Source organism: Heteronotia binoei, chromosome 1, assembly GCF_032191835.1.
Source record: "Heteronotia binoei isolate CCM8104 ecotype False Entrance Well chromosome 1, APGP_CSIRO_Hbin_v1, whole genome shotgun sequence".
In the NCBI taxonomy this organism is placed as follows: domain Eukaryota; kingdom Metazoa; phylum Chordata; class Lepidosauria; order Squamata; family Gekkonidae; genus Heteronotia; species Heteronotia binoei.
In genome coordinates, this window is record NC_083223.1 from 114,670,310 (window position 1) to 114,693,286 (window position 22,977).

Sequence of the window (22,977 nt, forward strand, 5' to 3'; positions counted from 1 at the left end):
CAGGGTGTATCCAGTGATACGAAGAGACAAAGATCACTGATCTTTCCTGCGTTCCTCCCCCCTAGTAGCCCTTTCTGACATCAGTCAGGAGGCTGTAGTAGAAAGCAATAAAATTGCCCTCCACCTTCTTCCACCAGTGAACCTACACAGGTATCACTGAGAGAAGAGAGGAAAATAGGAAATATTCATGCCTTCTGATGACAGATTTCAGGCTCTGACCTCACATGTTCTATCACAAGTGTGGCTAAAATGTGATACTGCCCTTCTAGGAAATGGGTTGCTATGGCTTTCACAATAATACTCTGACAATTGTTTAACCCATCTGGATCAGAACTCTCCCCATCAGCCTTAACTTTTAGGCCACCACGTCACCTATGGTTAATAAAGATGCTTGATTAACCCAGCACCTGAAGCCAGCATCAAACTGTTAGCTAGGGTTCCCAAGTCCAACCCCAGAAATATCTGGGGACTTTGGGGGTGGAGCCAGGAGACTTTGGGGGTGGAGCCAGGAGACACTGGGGTGGAGCTAGGGGAGGGGGGGAAACGGCGAGCCGCCCCGTCTTGGAGCAGGCGAGGCCGCTGCCGCCTCTTCTCCGCTCACCATGGCTGCTCCGCAGCCTGAGCCCATCTCAGAGGAGCAGCCACGGCGAGCGGAGAAGAGGTGGCAGCGGCGCAGCAGCCTCGCCCGCTCCGCCTCTGGGGTGGAATCAGAGGGGGGGTGGAGGCGGGCCGGGGGCGTGGTGAGCCGCGAGTCCGGGTCCTAGAAGGGCCCGGATTCACGGCTCGCCATGCTCCTGGCCTGCCTCACCCTCCCCTGCGCTGCTGCCGCCTCTTGGCTGCTCCTCCGAGATGGGCTCAGCCTGGGCTCATCTCGGAGGAGCAGCTGTGGTGGGCGGTGAGGGGACGGCATCGGCTCGCCATGCTCCCCGGCGCCGTTTCCCCCTCCCCCCGCTTCCATTTTTGGGGGGAGCGGGGGAAGAGGGTGGAAATCCTGGGGTCCCCCGCCAGGGCGGGAGGGTTGGGAAGCCTACCGTTAGCAGTAATTAATTCTGCAGAGAGAATTTATATTCACAAAGGGGGAGAGGAGCTTGATTCTGCAACTGGCTTCCAACTTCTTAACTATTTATTTAAAACTTTTCAAGCCACCTTTCTACCCAAATAGGGCCTCAAGGTGGGAAGCATCAAAATAATTCAATATTAAAACACCCAAGATCTTAAAACAGCATTTAAAATAAGGAATATATAAAATAAACAATTTAATAAAAACATAAACACACATAATTCCACAACCAGATAGGAGGAACAGTAATAATTATTGGGGGGGGGGGGCGGTGTACATCAATCAAAACAAAAAAGTCTTCACCCACTGGTGGAAGACAACAATAGAGGAAGACAGATCAATCTTCTTGTAGAGGGACTTCTGAAGTTTTGTTTAACTACAGTTAAATGTATCAGCAAAACATACACAGAACAAGCCCAAGACACCCTTCTCAACATATTATTTCTGCATCTTGCAATTTCAGACAGTGTTCAAAATACACTTTCATCCTGGAGGATAATAACTCTTACACAAAAAGAACTTTTCATCAATAGTTTGCCTATTAACTTGGATTCATACATTAATCTTTCTTTTGTCCCAACATGATGCTACTCAAAATGGTCTTTCAAGTGTAGCAGTTATGCTTCATTTGGATAAATGTAACCCTTATACAGGGGTGGAATTCTAGCAGGAGCTCCTTTGCATATTAGGCCACACACCCCTGATGTAGCCAATCCGCCAAGATTAGGCCACACACCCCTGATGTAGCCAATCCACCAAGGCTCTTTTTTGTAAACTCTTGGAGCATTGGCTACATCAGGGGGGTGCACCTTAATATGCAAAGGAGGCTCCTGCTAGAATTCCACATCTGCCCTTATATATGTATTATGGTATATGAAATTACAACATTCACAGATGTTTTACTGAGAATACAAATTGTTTATCTACACAATGCTACCATGTATCAGCATATACATTCTAGAACCCCTGACCAAACCTAGGTGCCAAATGGCTTAAAGACAAATCTACTATTTTTCCTTATCTTCAACTATTATTTTCAATGTATGCAATTTCTCATAGTGGGGAACAATTTTAAAAATCTCTAAAACAACAAAGCCATAATAATAATAATAATAATAATAATAATCTAATAATAATCTAATTCAACAGGATAAAGCACAAATTGAGTTAACACCCAACTGTCTTTTTCTCCTCATGCTGCACTCATATCTCCAACTTCTCTTTAAGCTGTATCACCTCTGTGCACTGTTATACCCATCAATGTCTCCATCCATGCACCTCTCTCATTATTGTTATCATCTAAAAATGGATTCAATTTTAAAAATCCTAGCTTAGCTGGCATGTTTCTGGCATTAGGACCACCATACATTCTTAGGAAATCACACAACCAACTTCCTCCTACCCATGCATTCGCTTACTAAAAACAGGTCAGGAAGAACGAAGGAATCTGCTGACAGATCATAATGGAGCCTACAACTTTTAATTGATCTTCTATAAATTGCATCAGAAAAATCTATGAATATATGTATACTGAAACACACTTTGGGAATGATACTCCCATGTATGAATCAAAAACTAAAACTGGAGTTCACATACTGTGTTACTACTTTGGATTTTCATACCTTTTTTATCCAGATGTTCAGTATGTCATAGCTCAAACTAAAACACATGCTAGAGACTCTGATAATGCCTACATGTCTTAATCTTCCTCCCATACATATACCGAGGAATACAAAAGCATGCCAGTTTTATTTTTGGAACTATGAAGCAAATCTCAATGATCAAATAAGTTCTACATTATTTGTGAGATCACTTAACTATAAATGCCCAGGGATGGACAGAAATTACACTTATCCACTCCTAAGTGTTATATCCTAGAAAATTATAAAATTAGCAAAGAACTACAAACTCTGAGTATTTCTCATTATTTTAAGTGGAATTAAAGAATCTGTTTTTGGGAGGGCTGTGCTATAGTCATGAACAGGGCCGGATTAACAAATAGGTCAAGTAGGCACCAGTCTACGGTTCCCCATGTATTTAGGGTCTCTGGGCTGGCTTTTCGTCCCGGTTTTCCCTGGTTGTTAATGTTTGTTTTGTGTAATAAAATTGCTTTATTAAAATTGTTGGTTGGTAAAATTAAAAACTTAAAAGGAGATAATTTGGGAGGGTGGCCCCGAGATTTTGACTGCCTAGGGGTCTCCACAGGATTTAATCCGGCACTGGTCATGAAAGTACAAATCATTCTCTCCCTCACCAACAGTTATGTTTCTGATGTTTTAACTGAGGTTTTAGGATTTAAAATTTAATTGTTGCACTGTGTTCTATATTGTCTTATGGCAGATTATGCAATACAAGTAAAGAGAACTAGGATTTCCATCTTAGACTATCAGAGCTCCCAAAAAATGTAACTATCCTTTCACGCACAACCACTTAAACATGTATTCCACCACAATTATGTTATAAAGCCTTCCTCACCAATTGGTACAATAATATAAACAAGTTTACCCACACAAACAAGTAAACTTCTAGATTTCATGGCCTATCGATTTATTATATCGGGAATCTAATTTTCAACCAGAATGCTCAAAGCAACATCCACCTAGTAAAAAAAATAAAAGCTATGAAAACTTGTCAGTTTCATCATGTATATGAACCTGGAATTATTGTATGTATGAAATCTTAAATACTGCTTACAAACTGCTTGAGTGTAAAGATCAAAACTGTCCAAAACTCAAAAGCATAATATTAATCTAACCTAGGTTTCCTATTATGCATATTTTCAATCTGTCATGCTCAAGCAGAAAATGAACTTTGGTAAGCTAGAGAATGAACTGAGCAACTACTGCAAAAGAGGATAAGGATAGCCTTAAGCAACTTAAAGTAGCTTGTAAAAGACAAGAAGGTTGTTTAAAACAAAAAAAAAAGATTACTACATCATTTTCACCCTTATCTTGTATATCCCACAGCAGGAACTGCCCCTTCCTTTTTTCTATGTCAGCCACTACAAGGCAGACAAGAAAGATACCAGAAAGGAAGGGGGGGATTGGGGGGACAGAAATGCAAGCTTTACCAGGATGCAAAGAAAAGTTCCAAGTCAAAAGGCACATGAAAAACAAGATAACAAGAGGAGGAGGAATTGGTTTTATACTCTGCTCTTCACTACACTAAGGAATCTCGGAGTGGCTTACAATCACCTTCCCTTCCTCTCCCCACAACAAACACTCTGTGATGTAGATGGGAGATCTGTGACTGATCCAAGGTCACTCAGCTGGCTGCTTGTGGAGGAGGGGGATCAAACTGAGTTTTGGAGTCTACCGCTCTTAACAGCTGGTTCTCTCTATGAAAAAACTGGATAATGTTTTCTTCATAAATTTTATTTACAAATATGCCAAAGTCACCCCATGGGTCGCTAACAACTCAGTGCTTGCACAGGAGACTACCCTTACCTTTTACCTTTATAACTTGTAACATTAAATTTTTAAAACGTAACAGCAAAAATATTTTGATTATAAGTGTAGCTAGCACATTTGCCAATAGGATAGTCCCATGCTAGAGTTGTCAGGCCATGCCTGGCAACTGGTAGGAGGGGTGGGGGGGGCATGGAGGCACAATGTAGTTATAGAACTATGTAACTTCCAGGAGAAATCTAGAAGTGACATAGGGTAGTTCCTAGAAATCACAAGAAACTGGATGGTCAATCCAGTAATTTCCAGAGCTAGCCTATGTCACTTCAGGGTTTTCCCAGGGACTGGCACAGTGGCCAAGTGTTTTTAGAAAGTGGGCAGGGCCAGGTGAGACTTTGCCCAGCAATGGTTCTGTTTGGAGATTTTGTGTGCACATTTTTTGTTGCATTGATGGTAGCACAGCACAAGGATCTTTTCTGTTTGACTAAAGATAAGCTATGGCTGGCTCCAACTCCTGCAGTAGCAATTTTCTGGCTGTACCCAGCTTGCTATGTCAGAATTCCAAGGGATCCCACAAGCTCATAAAGGCTGGGGACCCCTCACCGCAATCAATGAAGTAGACAATATTACTAATTCTAAACTAATTATCTCTGTTTTAATAATAATAATAATAAATTTTATTTGTATCCCGCCCTCCCCGCCTTGGCAGGCTCAGGGCGGCTAACAACATTTCTCATTTATTAGCAGTGATTACCTTTATTAAAATTGCAAACCATCTACAAATGAGGCCCTGCTTTCAACACAAGCAGCTAACAACACTGAAGAATGGGATAGATTATGCATGGGATAGATAAGGTAGAGAAAGAAGTACTTTTCTCCCTTTCTCACAATACAAGAACTCATGGATGCTTAATGAAATTGCTGAGCAGTCAGGTTAGAACAGATAAAAGGAAGTACTTCTTCATTCAAAAGGTGATTAACACATGGAATTCCCTGCCGCAGGAGGTGGTGGCAGCTACAAGCATAGACAGCTTCAAGAGGGGATTGGATAAACATATGGAGCAGAGGTTCATGGCTATTAGCCATAGCATATTGTTGGAACTCTCTGTCTGGAGCATGATGCTCTGTATTCTTGGTGCTTGGGAGGAGCAACAGTGGGAGGGCTTCTAGTGTCCTGGCCCCACTGATGGACCTCCTAATGGCACCTGGGGGTTTTTTTTGACCACTCTGTGACACAAAGTGTTAGACTGGATTGGCTACTGGCCTGATCCAACATGGCTTCTCTTATATTTTATGTTCAGAGGGGGGGGAGAGCTAATTCTTCAAACACACACATGTTTTTAAAAGGATTGTTTTTCTTAGATAAAAACATGGAAACTTGAGGAACACTCAAATTACCATGAAATATGTTCTCATTCAGAATGAATGAAATGCTTCTTAATCAGGTCATTCTTACTAAAAATAGAAAATTTCTTTTTCTCTCTTCTTTTGGAATGAATGAAATGAAAGGTAAGTATTTACTCAAACATGTAGCATATTTTTTACGTAATACAATCTACAGCATCATATAATGATAACTGTTATGTATATTATAGGAGTACACAATATTTTCAGTAAGATTTTCATGTTAATTTTAAATATTTTGGCAACTATTAATGGTAATATTTGACTAAGGAATCAGTATTTTAAATGTTATACATATGCATAGGATGTGGTAGTTGACAACTCTCAAATAGTGTGTATACTTAAAATTTAACTTAAAGAAAACAAAAGACATTAACAAGTATTCTGTGTATATCAATTTTCCATCAAACCTGTGAGTTTCCAAAGAACAACATAAACACCTTTTTGTCCATTGCTTTAAAATTTCTGGAAATTTAACATCTCTAATTGAGACACTGAATCATATCAAGTATTAAGTTTTAAGTCCAAGTCAAGTATTAAGTCCAAGAGTAATGGCAGCCAAAATCCTATTGCTTCCATTAAATTCAATGTAATCTAGTACTGTCTGATGACATAATACATTTTAATTAAAATGCTGGAAATTATCAGAACATGATTTATGTAACATTTTTTATACAAACAATATGGACTGTCTGCCAGAGTCTCGAGGTGGCAGGAGGAAGGTGGCGGGCCTAGCTCGCCTGGGAAATTATAGATGTTTGTATGCAAATGCTAGAAGTGTTCGAAGTAAAATTGGTGAATTGGAATGTTTAGTGTTGGGAGAAAACATAGACATTGTGGGAATTTCAGAAACTTGGTGGAATGAGGAGAATCAGTGGGACACGGTGATTCCTGGATATAAGCTATATCGGAAGGATAGGGAGGGAAGGGTTGGAGGTGGGGTGGCTCTGTATGTCAGAGAGGATATACGGTCCAGTAAGACTGAGGTCAGAGAATTAGATTCACTTTAAGAAATGCTTTGGGTTGAAATAGAGGGCCCAAAAGGAAATTTAACTATGGGAGTTTGTTATCGCCCACCAAATCAAAAGAGAGAGGACGATTATAATATGATGGAAGGCTTAAAGATAGCGGCTAAACGTAAAAACTGTGTTGTAATAGGTGATTTTAACTACCCGCAGATTGATTGGGTCAATATGTGTTCTGGTCGAGAGAAAGAGATTGAGTTTCTTGATGCTCTCAATGACTGTGCTATGGAGCAGATGGTCTCAGAACCTACCAGGGGTGGGGCGATCCTGGATTTGGTCCTAAGTAATGCCCAAGACTTGGTGAGAGATGTAAAAGTGATTGCGCCGCTTGGGAGCAGTGACCATAATGTTATTGATTTCACCGTTTGTATAAATAGGGAGTTGTCCAAAAAGACCGCCACAACCACGTTTAACTTTAAAAGGGGTAAATACACTGAGATGAGGAGGCATGTGAGGAGGAAACTGAAAGGAAAGGTAAATACAGTCAAAACCCTCGGGGAAGCTTGGACGCTATTTAAAACTATAATCCTAGAAGCTCAGATAAAATACATACCACAAGTTAGGAAAGCCACAAACAGGCATAAGAAAAGACCTGCGTGGTTAACAAACAAAGTAATGGAAGCTGTAAAAGGTAAGAAGGACTCCTTTAAGCGGTGGAAAACCAGTCCAAGTGAGATTAGTAAAAGGGAACACAGGCTGTGGCAAATCAAATGCAAGACTGTGATCAGGCAGGCAAAAAGGGACTATGAGGAGCATATTGCAAAAAACATAAAGACCAACAATAAAACTTTCTTCAAATATATTAGAAGTAGGAAACCAGCCAGGGAGGCAGTGGGGCCCTTGGATGACCATGGGGTAAAAGGATTACTGAAGGAGGATAGGAAAATGGCTGAGAAGCTAAATGAATTTTTTGCCTCCGTCTTCACTGTGGAAGACGAGAACTTTTTGCCCTCCCCAGAACCACTAATTTTGGAAGGGGTGTTGAAAGACCTGAGTCAGATTGAGGTGACAAAAGAGGAGGTCCTACAACTGATAGACAAATTAAAAACTAATACGTCACCGGGTCCGGATGGCATACATCCGAGAGTTCTGAAAGAACTCAAAGTTGAACTTGTGGATCTTCTAACAAAAATCTGTCATCTTTCATTGAAATCTGCCTCCGTTCCTGAGGACTGGAAGGTAGCAAATGTCACCCCCATCTTTAAAAAGGGTTCCAGAGGAGATCCGGGAAATTACAGGCCAGTCAGTCTGACTTCAATACCGGGAAAGTTGGTAGAAACCATTATCAAGGACAGAATGAGTAGGCACATTGATGAACACGGGTTATTGAGGAAGACTCAGCATGGGTTCTGCAAGGGAAGATCTTGCCTCACTAACCTGTTACATTTCTTTGAGGGGGTGAACAAACATGTGGACAAAGGAGACCCGATAGATGTTGTTTACCTTGACTTCCAGAAAGCTTTTGATAAAGTTCCTCATCAAAGGCTCCTTAGAAAACTTGAGAGTCATGGAGTAAAAGGACAGGTCCTCTTGTGGATCAAAAACTGACTTAGTAATAGGAAGCAGAGAGTCAGTATAAATGGGCAGTCTTCGCAGTGGAGGACGGTAAGCAGTGGGGTGCCGCAGGGCTCGGTACTGGGTCCCATGCTCTTTAACTTGTTCATAAATGATTTAGAGTTGGGAGTGAGCAGTGAAGTGGCCAAGTTTGCGGATGACACTAAATTGTTCAGGGTGGTGAGAACTAGAGAGGATTGTGAGGAACTCCAAAGAGATCTGTTGAGGCTGGGTGAGTGGGCGTCAACGTGGCAGATGTGGTTCAATGTGGCCAAGTGCAAAGTAATGCACATTGGGGCCAAGAATCCCAGCTACAAATACAAGTTGATGGGGTGTGAACTGGCAGAGACTGACCAAGAGAGAGATCTTGGGGTCGTGGTAGATAACTCACTGAAAATGTCAAGACAGTGTGCGTCTGCAATAAAAAAGGCCAACGCCATGCTGGGAATTATTAGGAAGGGAATTGAAAGCAAATCAGCCAGTATCATAATGCCCCTGTATAAATCGATGGTGCGGTCTCATTTGGAGTACTGTGTGCAGTTCTGGTCGCCGCACCTCAAAAAGGATATTATAGCATTGGAGAAAGTCCAGAGAAGGGCAACTAGAATGATTAAAGGGCTGGAGCACTTTCCCTATGAAGAAAGGTTGAAACGCTTGGGACTCTTTAGCTTGGAGAAACGTCGACTGCGGGGTGACATGATAGAGGTTTACAAGATTATGCATGGGATGGAGAAAGTAGAGAAAGAGGTACTTTTCTCCCTTTCTCACAATACAAGAACTCGTGGGCATTCGATGAAATTGCTGAGCAGAAAGGTTAAAACGGATAAAAGGAAGTACTTCTTCACCCAAAGGGTGATTAACATGTGGAATTCACTGCCACAGGAGGTGGTGGCGGCCACAAGTATAGCCACCTTCAAGAAGGGTTTAGATAAATATATGGAGCACAGGTCCATCAGTGGCTATTAGCCACAGTGTATGTGTGTATATAAAATTTTTTGCCACTGTGTGACACAGAGTGTTGGACTTGATGGGCCGTTGGCCTGATCCAACATGGCTTCTCTTATGTTCTTATGTTCTAAGTGACACAAAATGTGCAAGCTCTCATGTTCTCCAGAACTCTTCATAAGGCCGGAATACATTTTTTTCTCCACATAGGCCTTCTGTGGTTCTATCCTTTTCTGTCTGACTGGAAGAAGAGAGTCTCTACCAGAGGTGCAGAATCAACCAGGTGGAATCTACCTTATGGGGTGCCACTGGGTTCTTACCCATGCTCTTTAACATAGTGGGTGAGGCCACTGAATGAGACGTCTGGATCTTTAAGGTTGGGTGTCACCCATGTGCAGACGACAGCCAGCTCTATATTTTCTTATATAAGCCTCCAGATGCAACCATCATAGTTCTGAAATGGTTCTCTTAGACTGTGGTCAGGCAGCTAAGAAAGAACAAACTGAAATTGAATTCAGATAAGACAAAGGTAATGCAGATTTGGAAGGCTAATATTCTTGAGGAACTGAATCCGCTTGTCCTAGTTGGGATGGCAGCTCTGTGGAATACGTCCCCATTCTTGGACGTTTTCAGGAGGCACCGCAAAGCCTGCCTGTTTTCCAGCATTTTTAGGGGGGTTAGAATAGCAAGCATCTTTTAAGGGGGAAGGGATTTGGAGCTTTTTATTTTATCTGTGGTTTTATATTAAGATGTTTTAATTATTATTGTAAGCCATCTTGAGCCAATAGGAAAGGCGGCATATAAATGTTTAATAAATAAACACAATTTTATTTTGTAGCATCTTGCCTGATGAAGAGATCTAGGGAACTGAAAATCTTGAAAAATTCTTATGGCAATGGGTTGGTCTGATATATCTGGATTGTGTTCTTGGCTTCTTGCATGCTCCTTTTGGACCAGCACATTTGTAAAAATCTTGTTGTGAAATTGTAAACTACAAATAAATAATCTAATGCAAACATTAATGTTAAAATGGGTGTCAGCATGCTATATTTGTAAAACCAGGGCTTTTTTGTAGCAGGAATTCCTTTGCATATTAGGCCATACCTCCCTGATGTAACCAATCCTCCAAGAACTTACAGGGCTCTTAGTACAGATCCTACTGTAAGCTCCGGGAGAACTGGCTACATCAGGGGGGTGTGGCCTAATACGCAAAGGAGTTCCTGCTACAAAAAAAGCCCCGTGTAAAGCCTTTTGGTTTGCTTGGTACTGGCCATTCCTCCATCACAAAGGACTACCAAATTTACTTCTGTTTAGACCAGGGGTATCAAACATGCGACCGGCGGGCTGAATCTGGCCCCCTGAGGGCTCCAATCAGCCCCACCAGCAAATGGCCCTTGTCTACTTTCTTCTCCCTCACCTGCTTACTTTGGTCGCCATTTTTGTGCTTTTCTCTATGATGCAGCCAAGCCAAGCAGCCTCTGGCTCTTTCCCTCTTCCCCCCTCCCTTTTCCCCAAGGGAGGAGGACGGAGGAGGAGCCTCAGCCAATGGATGGGCTTTGCTCTGTAGCTCTGCTTTGTGATTGATATACCCTGGCTCTCTTTATCAAACAGCAGAGCTACAGAGCCCCTTCATTGGCTGAAGCCCCTTCATTGGCTGAGGCTTCTCCTCCCTCTTCCTCCCTTTAGGAAAAGGGAGGGGAAAGAGGGAAAGAGCAGAGACTGTTTTGCTTGGCTGCCTCAATCCCATTGGAGAAATGGAAAAAAACACCCCTAAGTGCTTTAACACAGTTTTATTCAATGTATGGAGCTTTTTGCCTTGCTACTCTCTCCCTCTCCCTCTCTGTTGTTAAGCTCATTTTGTCAGGGCTCTCTTGGGTGCAACTGAGTTTCCTCCCCCTTTTCGCTGTATTCATGCCCTGATCCAGTCTTTTTCAACAGGAAAGCAATGAGAACAGTTTAGATGAGGTAGATCCAGGTGGCTAGGAGAGTTGGTCTGAAGCAACAGAAAAAAGTTGGAGTCCACTAGCACCTTTAAGACCAGCCAAGTTTTATTCAGGATGTAAGCTTTCATATGCATACATACTTCATCAGATGAAGGAATGGTGTACAGTGAACAGAGTTACATATAGCTGGTGGGCAGTGGTTAAGCACACAAAATGGTACAAAATTATAATCCAATAGCAAAACAGTGAAATTAACAAATTGAAAGGACATTCGGTCTGGATAGTTTCTGCATAGGAAAACAAAAGAGGAATAATCACAATACACAGTGAGATGGATTAGGCTGAATGTATGTGTCCAGCACATTTCCTGTGTGGACTGCAGATTCTGAACCCAGGCTTCTCAGATAGTAGGCCGATAGTGATCACTATACTGGCTGTCTCTATACTTGCACTGCCTCATAGAAGTTGCAGTTATTTTTCTGGGGAAGACTAGGGTTGCCAAGTCCAATTAAAGAAAAATCTGGGGACTTTGGGGGTGGAGCCAGGAGACTTTGGGGGTGGAGCCAGGAGACATTGGGGGTGGAGCCAAGAACAAGGATGTGACAAGCATAATTGAACTCCAAGGGAGTTCTGGCCATCACATTTAAAGGGACAGCACACCTTTTAAAATTCCTTTCTTCCATAGAAAATAATGAAGTATAGGGGCACCATCTTTTGGGGCTCATAGAATTGGACCCTCTGGTCCAATCGTTTTGAAACTTGGGGGGTATTTTGGGGAGAGGCACTAGATGTTATACTAAAAATTTGGTGCCTCTACCTCAAAAAATAGCCCCCCCAGAGCCCCCAATACCAACGGATGAATTCCCTATTATTCCCTATGGGAATCGTTCTCCATAGGGAATAACAGAATGCCCAGTAGATATTTCCCTCCCCCCCACACGCTTTCTAAAAGGGGGGAGGGCCTCCAAACCAGGGAATCCCCTGCCCCCTCCCTCACACACACACACACACACACACACACACTTACCAGATCTTCTTCCGGAGAACTCTTGCTGTGAAAGTGAAAGCAAAAGAAAGGGCGGGGCTGTTCTTCCAAGCCCTTCCTGCTCCCTGCCCAGCCTTAAAGGGGCAGACATTTTACAAACGGCTCGGGAGCTCTATAATGAAGCCTACAGGTATGTTCTTCCCCCCCCTCCACCCCCCACCCCCCGCTTCCCACTTCTTGAAGACCAGGAGATGAGGCTGCAAACCCAGGGGACTCCCGCCAGAGCGGGAGGGTTGGGAAGCCTAGGGAAGACTGTAGTTTTATAGATAAATACATACCCTTCATTCTATGGTGCCTTCACATGTTTTTGACCAACACACAAAGCACTTATGTACAAAAGCTCACAATGCCGACCATTTCAATAAATCAAAAGTAGGCTTGCAATTTACAGATACAAACCTTAACAGCATAGTCAATATACAGCACAGACATTGTCTCCAGATTTTGATACAATAATTCAGAGTAAGAGGGGTCAGTTATCAGAAACTGTTAAACAAAATACTGAAAACATGGTAACGTTTAAGCATGTTTTATTTTAAGTAAAAAAACCCTTTAATTGTGTTTGTCTGTGCCCTAGAAGGTTTATATCTCTGCTACCTGACATTACACTTTATGGCACACATGGCCTGGTCCAGCAAGGTCTCATTTATGTCAGATCTGGCCCTCAAGAGTTTGATACCCCTGGTTTAGAGCAAGGGTGCAAAATATATGGACAGCATGTGACCCAGGAAAGCATGCTGTGATGCCTTTGACCTCCAACATGAAGCTGGGAGATAAAGGTATTAGCTCTTCAGCCTCATTTTAAAAGACTGGTGTTTTAGTCATATTCTTCTCTGACACAGCAGTGACGTCTGTCCTTTTCAGTAAAGGGATAGAAAGCCGCTGAGTCTGTTTACTGTCACTGCATGTACAGGTTTCTTAGTATTCTGTAATGAATTATAAACCAATGCTAGACTCCAGTTTTACCTAACTGATGAGCAAAACAAAGCCCACCTAACTCAGCATTTCAATTTTATGAATTTGCTTGCGAGTATACTACTAAATTTTAAAATTTTTGACTTGAAGAGGGATTTAGATGTTGCATAGCTATAAAAATATGCTCCATATTTTATGTCTAAATATTAGTGAGCTTAAACCATTGTAAGGAAAAGGTTTGTGACCTTAAAAATCCCTTACATTTATCTTTAAATCAGGATAGTTATTTTCCTTTGTTAAATTTGGGGACTATGGAAACCATTCAGGCATCTTCTAAGAAACATGAAACAGTATAATGCATTGCTAATAAGTTATTGTTTAACAAGGAAGGTGCACTGTAGCATTCAACCATTATCAATGGCAACTACATAACAGTGCAAGCTTAATTGCTAATTACCAAACTCAAAGTACACCCACTTTTAAAATTAATTATGGAAAACGGATGAAGAGGAAAAGGCACTTGTGAACAGGTTGGTCTAATTTTACGGTAAAAAGATCTCCTTTTCCCTTCTTGAAAGAGACAGAAGTTGTTCAGAGGCACAAATAAAATCGCCTCATTCTTATTTCCTCCTTTGGCATGATTAATTATTTAATGCTGTATTAATTGAAATATGTTCTTGAATTTCAGAAGCATTCATTTTACTTGGCAGATCATTCTGTCTTGAAAGTACCGATTAAGCTGTTCATCAAAGGTGAGCAGCCAAGGTCATCTAGGCTGTAACTCCTCAGTTATTCATTATCTTGTCCACAGTAGTAATTAACAATGGAAACATTTCCATAAATCAGAACCCTTCTGATATTCCCAGCTGATGAAGAGTCAGAAGATACTTTATTTTACTAGTACCCTGCATACAGAATGGTGGAATATTAACCCGTTTTTTTTAAAGCAGGAAACCATCAGCTGAACCTTATTTTTACCACCAACTGCTCACAATGGAACTACTGAAGAACAGATTTATTGATGTTCAAGAACATAAATATTTATTCAAACATTTTTGCATTGCCAAATCCAGAACTTTTTTGGAATTCCTAATTGGTTACTCAAATGAAAGATTTTATGTTTCAAGTTTTAATATTTAAAAATGATGGCATATGTATATAGTTTGAATAATTATCTGTACTTAATATTGTACAGGTACAGCATATATCTGTTATTATTAATTAAATATTAGCTTATTTTGTTAACTTGACTCACAATTATAACTCAACATGTACATATAATCAACTAAAGGAGTATGGAAAGGAGAATTTATTTTATTTCCAGGAAATAAAATAAATGGGGTACAACTAGAACAGAGGTGGCCAAACTGTGGCTCAGAAGCCACATGTGGCTCTTTCACACATATTGTGTGGCCCTCAAAGCCCCTAGCACCTCATCAGTCAGCTTGGAGAAGGCATTTCTCTCTCTAAATCGCTTTTGCAAGCCAAGCCAGCCGGCAGTTTGAAGAATGCATTCAAAGTTACTTTCTTTCCACCTTTCCCTTCCTCCTCCCTCCCCTCCATCTATTTGCCTGCCTGCCTTGTGGCTCTCAAACATCTGATGTTCATGTCTTGTGGCTCTCAAACATCTGACATTTATTCTATGTGGCTCTTACATTAAGCAAATCTGACCACCCCAGAAATAGAAAGCAATCAGTATGCTATTCTCATTCATTACTAATTCTTAGATAAAAACATTCTGCCACAAATCAACAAATCAAAGCACTTTAAATAATTGTGTTTTCTTTGCAAATACAACTTCAACATGTATCCATTGAGAATATTGTCAGGAAAAACAGTACAGTACACCAACAGTACAGTGGCCTCAGTACAGAATCACATAATCATATTCTCCTCTACATCCAAAGGTCCTGATAACAGTTTTTGAAACATGCATTCCTACAGATTCATTTGCACTGTACTTTATACTAAATTTTTAAATTAAGTTGATCTGATATAAATATTATAGAATTTCATAGCAACTATGCACACAACCTCACTATCATTTTAACCACAATATAAGCATTTACTTTGCTTCCACTATACAGATAAAAATACGCACTTGCCCCAAATCTTGCTTGCTTCCTAACAGCAGACTACAATCTGCGGCTCAACAGATTGCATCCTTCAGCTTCTAAAAAAGTAAACTATTCTCCTCCCCAGGAAATAATTTTCCTCTGATTGTTCAGCTATTTTAGTGACTCTTACCTGGAGGCATCTCGGGTGGCAGGTAGTGAGGTTCTTGAGCACTAATATGAACCCAGTCAAAATCATCATACGGGTCTTGATGGTAATCACAGGGCCCTGGACCATCATCAAATGTGCAACCACCTAAAAGAAGGGGGGAAAAAAACCTTTTGTCACTGTCTTAAATTCTAGGATACATTACTGAATATCAAATAAAGTATTTCATTTTCATCCACATCTTTTCTTAATATAACAGGTGCTGTGTACACAGTATGTGAGTTTCAGTAGTAGTGGGTCTCCCCTACCCCAGCATCTGAATAACCTCATCTATCACTATTTGCTTACTGTTTGTCTGCTTCATGCAAATTCCCTCAACAGGGCATTCTGTCAGATTCACAATTCACAGGCCAAGCAGCTCAATCCCAAGCAGAATGTAGCTTGGTATTTACTTAAAAACACATACCTGAGCAAACTCAATAAAGGCTAAATTCCAAACATATAGTAGTTTATCAAATTCCAAACATCAAATTAAATTCACTTGCTTCATTGCTGAGCTGGTCACTGTTGACAGCCTCTACTTCTTCATGGTCAAAGGCACTGCTTTCTGCAGAATGCTCCAGCATGCCTATACCCTTGTACAAGCCCCCTGCTCGCACCAAACTGAGCAGGGCTGTGTTGCCCTCTTTGTATAGGGCAGCCAGGGGCCATGTGAAGGCACAGTTATCCCACACTTGTGGGAGAATCATGCACTTCATATCTGACATCTAAAGCTCTGCACAGGAGCACTAAGCATCTATCTCACAGACTGTGCACTGGGATGTGTTAGGCAAACTACTAGTGTTAGGTAGGGTCAGGGTCACAAAGTGTGCGATTGCTAGGTTCTGCTGCATGCCAAGTCTCTCAACAGGACAAATATGGCAGACAACATCACATCCATCATCAAAAGAAAGCAGCATGGGTAGACAGGGACCTCACCATGGGCTTCATGAAAACCAATGGTAGCATGAACATTAGGGCAGCAGCCGATACACTGAGCCTCTAGCCTGCCTTGGAACTGGGTTCTGCAGAGAATCCCAGTTTGGAAACTGTGACCCATGAGTTCAGGCATCTCCTCCAGAAATGCCAGCACATCTCAGATCACTTCTCACGCAGTCCAAAGGACACTTATCTGCTTCACAAGAAGCAGATGCTGACAGGCATGCCAGTCGCTACCTGAATGATGACACAAGTAGTTGCTGGGATTCCACCTATGCCATGCGCAAGTGCTTGGTGGAGCAGGAGAGAGCCCTGAATGCCCTAATCTCTGAAACTGGGGTCATTCAGAAAGAGAGTTGACGACTTCCAGGGGTTGGAAAATGGAGAGCTGAACTGCTTCTCACAAGGGGAGCAGCCTAAGACCTCAGTTTGGGGTAGAAAAGGCAAATTAATGCCTACTGCCTACTTTTCTCAGTCAGAGAATAGTCCAAGACATGCTCGGGAAACTCTGAGGAGATTTACTTTGGCTGAAAAGAAGTTCCTAAGGGGGCTTCTTTGAAGCTTTGAAGGATCTCCGGTAACGGGTTGCATTCCAACGTCTACAGAGGATCTTCAGAGTCATTCAATTGACTTAAACTTTCCAGAATCCAAAACTTCTTTGTTTTATTTAACATCTGAATCGATACAAGGACGGTGCCTGTCTAGATAACTACAGTAGAAGGTACAGATTGCTATCTATCATTCCTGGACTAAAATAAGAATTATATGAGAAAAAATATAAGGTGGCAAGCGGAGTATATTAGGTTTATATAAAGAAGAAGAGGAGGGGTGAAGTTGAGAACTTTAAATGTTAAAGGACAGTGCTAGAAATGGAAAAAAACAACTAATGTTTTGAATACTTGTGGTTTTGGAGGAGAAATACCATCGTCACAGAGTTGGTGATGAAGCAGATGCCACAGAAAATGACATTATAAAATATCACTAGACTTCCTAACCATAGAGAACGGGATTTGGCAGCAAGCAAAGCAGAACATAACCATCGAAAGAAGGGAAAAGTGGAGTCAGCCAGCCTACTCCAGGACTGGAAAATCATAGGAAAACATCGGCGGCCATTAGAAGGTCAAAGTTTAAGAATTAATTAAAAACACTTGGGACGTTAAAAATTTGTGGAGCCAGAAAAATTGGTCATTGCAAGGTGGACATTATTGATTAATATTGATGAAAATAATTTTAGTAGCCCCTAGAAGTAGATTTTTTTTCTTAAAGGGGGCAGAAAAACCGCGTGCGCCATCTTGGACAAAATAAAAACTTTTAAAATTAATATTTCAAGGTAGGAAGCTCCAGGATTGGCGATTTGGGGCTTATTGAAGAGAGCAAGCCTTTCTCTTCAAAACCTGATACCTAGAATTTAATTTGGTGAGATCAATTTTTTCAGCATACCTTCATGTCAGACTCAAAACCAGCACGTACTAGGGCTGCCTCATTGGAAAAGATGCAGGAGCAGCTGGAAGCAATGGAAGCAAGGGTGATGAAAGGGATGAAAGAACTAATAACTGCCTCCAGGAAGGAAAAGAAAGATATTGAAATATGTACAACAGCGTTGAAGAAAGAAATTGAGGATCTTAGAAATGAGACTGTGGCGACATCAAAGAAAATGAAAGAAATGGGAGGGAAAATGAAAGAACAAGATTCCACCTTGAAAAAAAGTACAAGAAAAAGTAGTTATGCATGACTGCAAACTGCTGGAGAACCAGATACGCCTGAGAGGAGTACCTGAAGAAGAACAAAGTGACTTAAAGGAATATATAACAAATATTATGGCTGATTTTTTGGAAGAAGATCCAGAGGTTTCTAGAAATATATATGACTATGCATATAGAGTTAATTCATTTTATGCAAAAAGAACAAACTACCAAGAGATGTGGTAATAAGATTCATGACACGGTATATGGTGGGAACTTACTTACTTACTTACTTTATTCGATTTATATCCCGCCCTACCCCACCGAGGTGGGCTCAGGGCGGCTTACAACAATAAAAGCTAACAAAGGTCGATTTAAATACAATTAAAATTATACAATAAAATACATAAAAGCCTAAAAATACATAAAACTCACATCGATATACACTATGCTACTATTCCTTAAATCAGTCCTTCAAATTTCCAATATTCAGTAATCTGATGTTTAAGATTTAATATTCAGGCATTCTGCTCACAGTTAATTATATGCCAACCGGAAGAGGGTTGTTTTACAGGCCCTGCGGAACTGTTCAAGGTTCCGCAGGGCCCTCACCTCCTCCGGGAGCTGATTCCACCAACAGGGAGCTGCAATCGAGAAGGCCCTGTCCCTAGTCGCTTTCAGACGGGCCTCCTTTGGCCCAGGGATTATAAGGAGGTTCTGAGACCCCGACCTCAGCACTCTCTGGGGGACATGTGGGGAGAGACGGTCCCTAAGGTAGGCAGGTCCCAGACCATAAAGGGCTTTAAAGGTCATAACCAGCACCTTGTACCGAACTCGGTATGTTATCGGCAGCCAGTGCAGTCCCCGAAGCCCCGGCTGGATGTGCTCCCGTCTAGGGAGCCCTAACAACAGCCGGGCAGCGGCATTCTGCACTAGCTGCAACTTCCGGGTTCGGCACAAGGGCAGCCCCATGTAGAGGGCATTGCAGTAATCCAGCCTCGAGGTGACCGTTGCATGGATCACTGTTGCCAGGTCGTCGCCCTCCAGGAAAGGGGCCAACTGCCTTGCCCGCCTAAGATGAAAAAATGCGGACTTGGCAGTGGCTGCTATCTGGGCCTCCATAGTTAGGGTAGGCTCCAGTAGCACCCCCAGGCTCCTAACCCTGTGCGCCGCTGACAGAGGCACACCATCGAGGGCCGGTAAGGGAATCTCCCTCCCTGGACCACGGCGACCCAGGCAAAGGACCTCTGTCTTCGTCGGATTTAGCTTCAGCCCGCTCAGCCTGAGCCATCTAGACACGGCCTGCAATGCCAGGTCCAGGTTTTCTGGGACACAGGCAGGCCGGTCGTCCATAAGTAGATAGAGCTGGGTGTCATCAGCGTACTGGTGGCAACCTAGCCCATATCTCCGGGCAATCTGGGTAAGAGGGCGCATATAGATGTTAAACAACATCGGGGATAGAACTGCTCCCTGAGGGACCCCGCAATCCAGCGGGTATCTCTGGGACAATTCACCCCCAATCGCCACTCTTTGTCCCCGACCTTTGAGGAAAGAGGTAAGCCATTGTAAAGCCAACCCCTGAATCCCCACGTTGGCAAGACGGCAAGTCAGCAACCGATGGTCGACCGTGTCGAACGCTGCCGACAGGTCTAACAGCATCAGTACCGCCGAGCCGCCTCGGTCCAGATGCCGCTGGAGATCATCCACCAGGGCAACCAGCACTGTCTCCGTCCCATGACCCAGGCGGAAGCCCGACTGATGGGAGTCAAGGACGGAAGCATCCTCCAGGAAACTCTGTAGTTGCAACGCCACTGCCCTCTCAATGAGTTTACCCAAAAAGGGTAAATTCGAGACCGGCCGATAGTGTGCCAATTCGGCCGGATCCAGTGTTGGTTTTTTTTAAGAGGGGACGGACCACTGCCTCCTTAAGAGGCGTTGGAAATTGCCCTTCCATCAGGGATCTATTTATGATATCCCGTATAGGATACCTAAGCTCCCTCTGGCAAGATTTAATAAGCCAGGAGGGGCAAGGGTCCGAATTGCAAGTTGTAGGGCATGCAGACAAGAGGATCCTGTCAACTTCCTCCAAGCTGAGAGCGCTGAAACCATCCAGAATACAATCTGAAGACAGGCAAGGAGCCTCGGGTTCGGATACTGTCTCCAATATGGCGGGGGTGTCGCGGCGGAGCGACGCGACTTTATTTGCAAAAAATTTCGCAAAAGCCTCACAGCCTATTTCCAATTGACTAACGTTTGGGCTGCCCTGTGGCAGCGTTATAAGAGTCCGAATTATCAGCAAAAATTTTGCTGATAAAAATCATCAGCAAAAATTTTGAAAAGACATTAATAGTTGGTGACAGCAGAGTGAGAATTATGAGAGAACTGTCAAGACAAGTTATAACTGATAGAAGAATGTATAAAAAATTAACAGAGAAACTGAGAGAAAATGAAATAAGATACAGATGGATACTACCAGAAGGTGTGAGCTTCGGACTTCAAGAGAGGAGGATTACAATTACAAATATACAAGAACTTTGCAGATTCCTGGAAGAACATAAAGAATTTAAAGATACAGCATAATATAAAGAACCATGATGGATTACAAATTATCTTGGAATGTTAATGGACTAAATTCACCACAAAAAAGAAAGACGTTTTATTGGATTAAAAAGCAAAACTGTAATATTATATGCTTGCAAGAAGTACACATCAAACAAAAGGATGACAAATTTCTATGGAACAAACAATTGGGACTAGAATTCTATTCACTGGCTAACCAGAAAAAGAGAGGTGTGCTTTTTATATTAAAAAAGAATTAGAGCCAAAAGTAATTTTTAAGGATAATGATGGGATATACTTAGCGGTGGAAATAATATTGAATGCTAAAAAAAATTGTTACTGGGACTGTATGCTCCAAATGAGGCAAAGGACTCTTTTTTAAATCACACAACAACTAGATCAGGTGACATATGAACAAATCTTGATAATGGGAGATTTTAATGGAACAATAAAGAATGTACTGGACAGGTCCGGTAAAAAAAAAAAGAATAATAAGGGAAACTACCAAGGTCATTCTTTGAACTAGTTAAACAAGAAAGCTTGGAAGACATATGGAGAAAGTTCAACCGTGAAGTGCGAGATTATTCTTTTTACTCAACAAGACATAGTACTTTTTCAAGAATTGATATGTTGTGGAGTACAAAAAATCTGGGACTTATTACAAAAAAAAAATAGAGATTCTTCCTAAAGTAAGAGCAGATCATAATCCATTAATGTGGACAACTAAGTTGACCAAAAAGACAAGGAGATGGAGGTTAAATGAGGACTTACTACAGAATAAAGATATAGTGATGTCTCTAGAAGAAGAAACTAAAGATTCCTTCCAAATAAATGAAAATGAAGACATTAAATTTCAAACGGTATGGGACACATATAAAGCAGTGATGAGAGGAGTTTTGATCACATTGAATAATAAAGACAGAAGAGCTAAAGAAAAACAAATGTTAGACATTCAAAATGATATTTAAAAAAAGGAAGGGGAGCTGAGAAAGAGACCTGGAAAAAAGAAAATTATGAGGGAGATTACAATATTACAAACACAATTGAGACACTTATTAAATAAAGAATTGGAATGGAACTTGAAAAGGATGCAACAGAAATCTTTTGAAGGAGCAAATACCTGAAAAATATTTGGTTTGGCAAATGAAAAAAAGAAAGAAAGTAAAATTATTAATAAAATAATAATAGGAGAGAAAGAGATTGTAGATCAGGAAGGCATAAAAAGAGAATTCTTTAAATATTATGCCAAATTGTTTAAAGGATTTAAAGTAAACAAAGAATAAATGGAAAAATATCTACAAAGGCTAAAAATAACTCCCCTAACAGAGAATATGGAAAAAGTCTTGAATGAACCAATAGAAAAAATAGAAATTGAAGCAGCAATCAATTCACAAAGTTGGGAAAAGCTCCCAGCCCAGATGGATATACCGCAAAATTTTATAAAGTCTTCAAGGAAGTGCTGATACCGAAACTTCAAAAACTGATGAATACTATACGAATGGAGGGAACAATACCAAATACATGGAAGGAAGCAGTCATTTCACTGATTCCAAATGAAGATAAGAGATGTCATGAATGTTAAAAATTATAGACCAATTTCATTACTAAATAATGATTACAAAATATATACAAGAATACTAGCAGAACGACTTAAGAAATATCTGATGAACTTTATTAAAGAAGAACAAGCAGGATTTCTTCCCAGGAGACAAATTAGACACAATGTTAGAACTGTTGTAAATATTGTAGAATATTATGAGAGACATCCAGAAAAAGAAGTTGCATTGCGGATGCAGAGAAAGCCTTTGATAACTTGAACTGGGACTTTATGTTTGCGGTAATGGAAAAATTGAGATTGGGGGAAAGTTTTATAAAAATGGTGAAAGCAGTGTACACTGAACAGTGTGCAAGACTTTGTATAAATGCGGATTTAACAGAGACTATGATAGTTAGCAAAGGTACAAGACAAGGTTGCCCCCTATCTCCATTATTGTTTATAATGACTCTGGAAATTTTGCTGATGCAAATTCAGGAAGACAAACAAATAGAAGGACTGAAGATGAAGAGTTTTACTTATAAATACAGAGCATTTGCCGATGATGTAGTGTTTATAAATGAAAATCCTATACAAGTAACACCATTGTTATTATGCAATAAAAAATATGGAGAACTGGAGGGATTTTACATTAATAAAGAAAAATCGAAAATTTTATGTAAAAATATGCAAGTGAACAAACAAA

The 22,977-nt window shown here is 41.2% G+C and overlaps 1 protein-coding gene across 3 annotated transcripts in view; it reads right to left on the minus strand.

Annotated features, from left to right (window-relative positions):
- PTPRK (protein tyrosine phosphatase receptor type K) overlaps positions 1-22,977 on the minus strand; it is a 755,588-nt gene that overhangs the window by 585,444 nt on the left and 147,167 nt on the right. For all 3 annotated transcript variants that reach the window (XM_060239139.1, XM_060239131.1, XM_060239123.1), the window contains exon 2: positions 15,543-15,665. In XM_060239139.1, the coding sequence (XP_060095122.1) occupies positions 15,543-15,665 (123 nt within the window). The remainder of the gene's footprint in view (positions 1-15,542; positions 15,666-22,977) is intronic.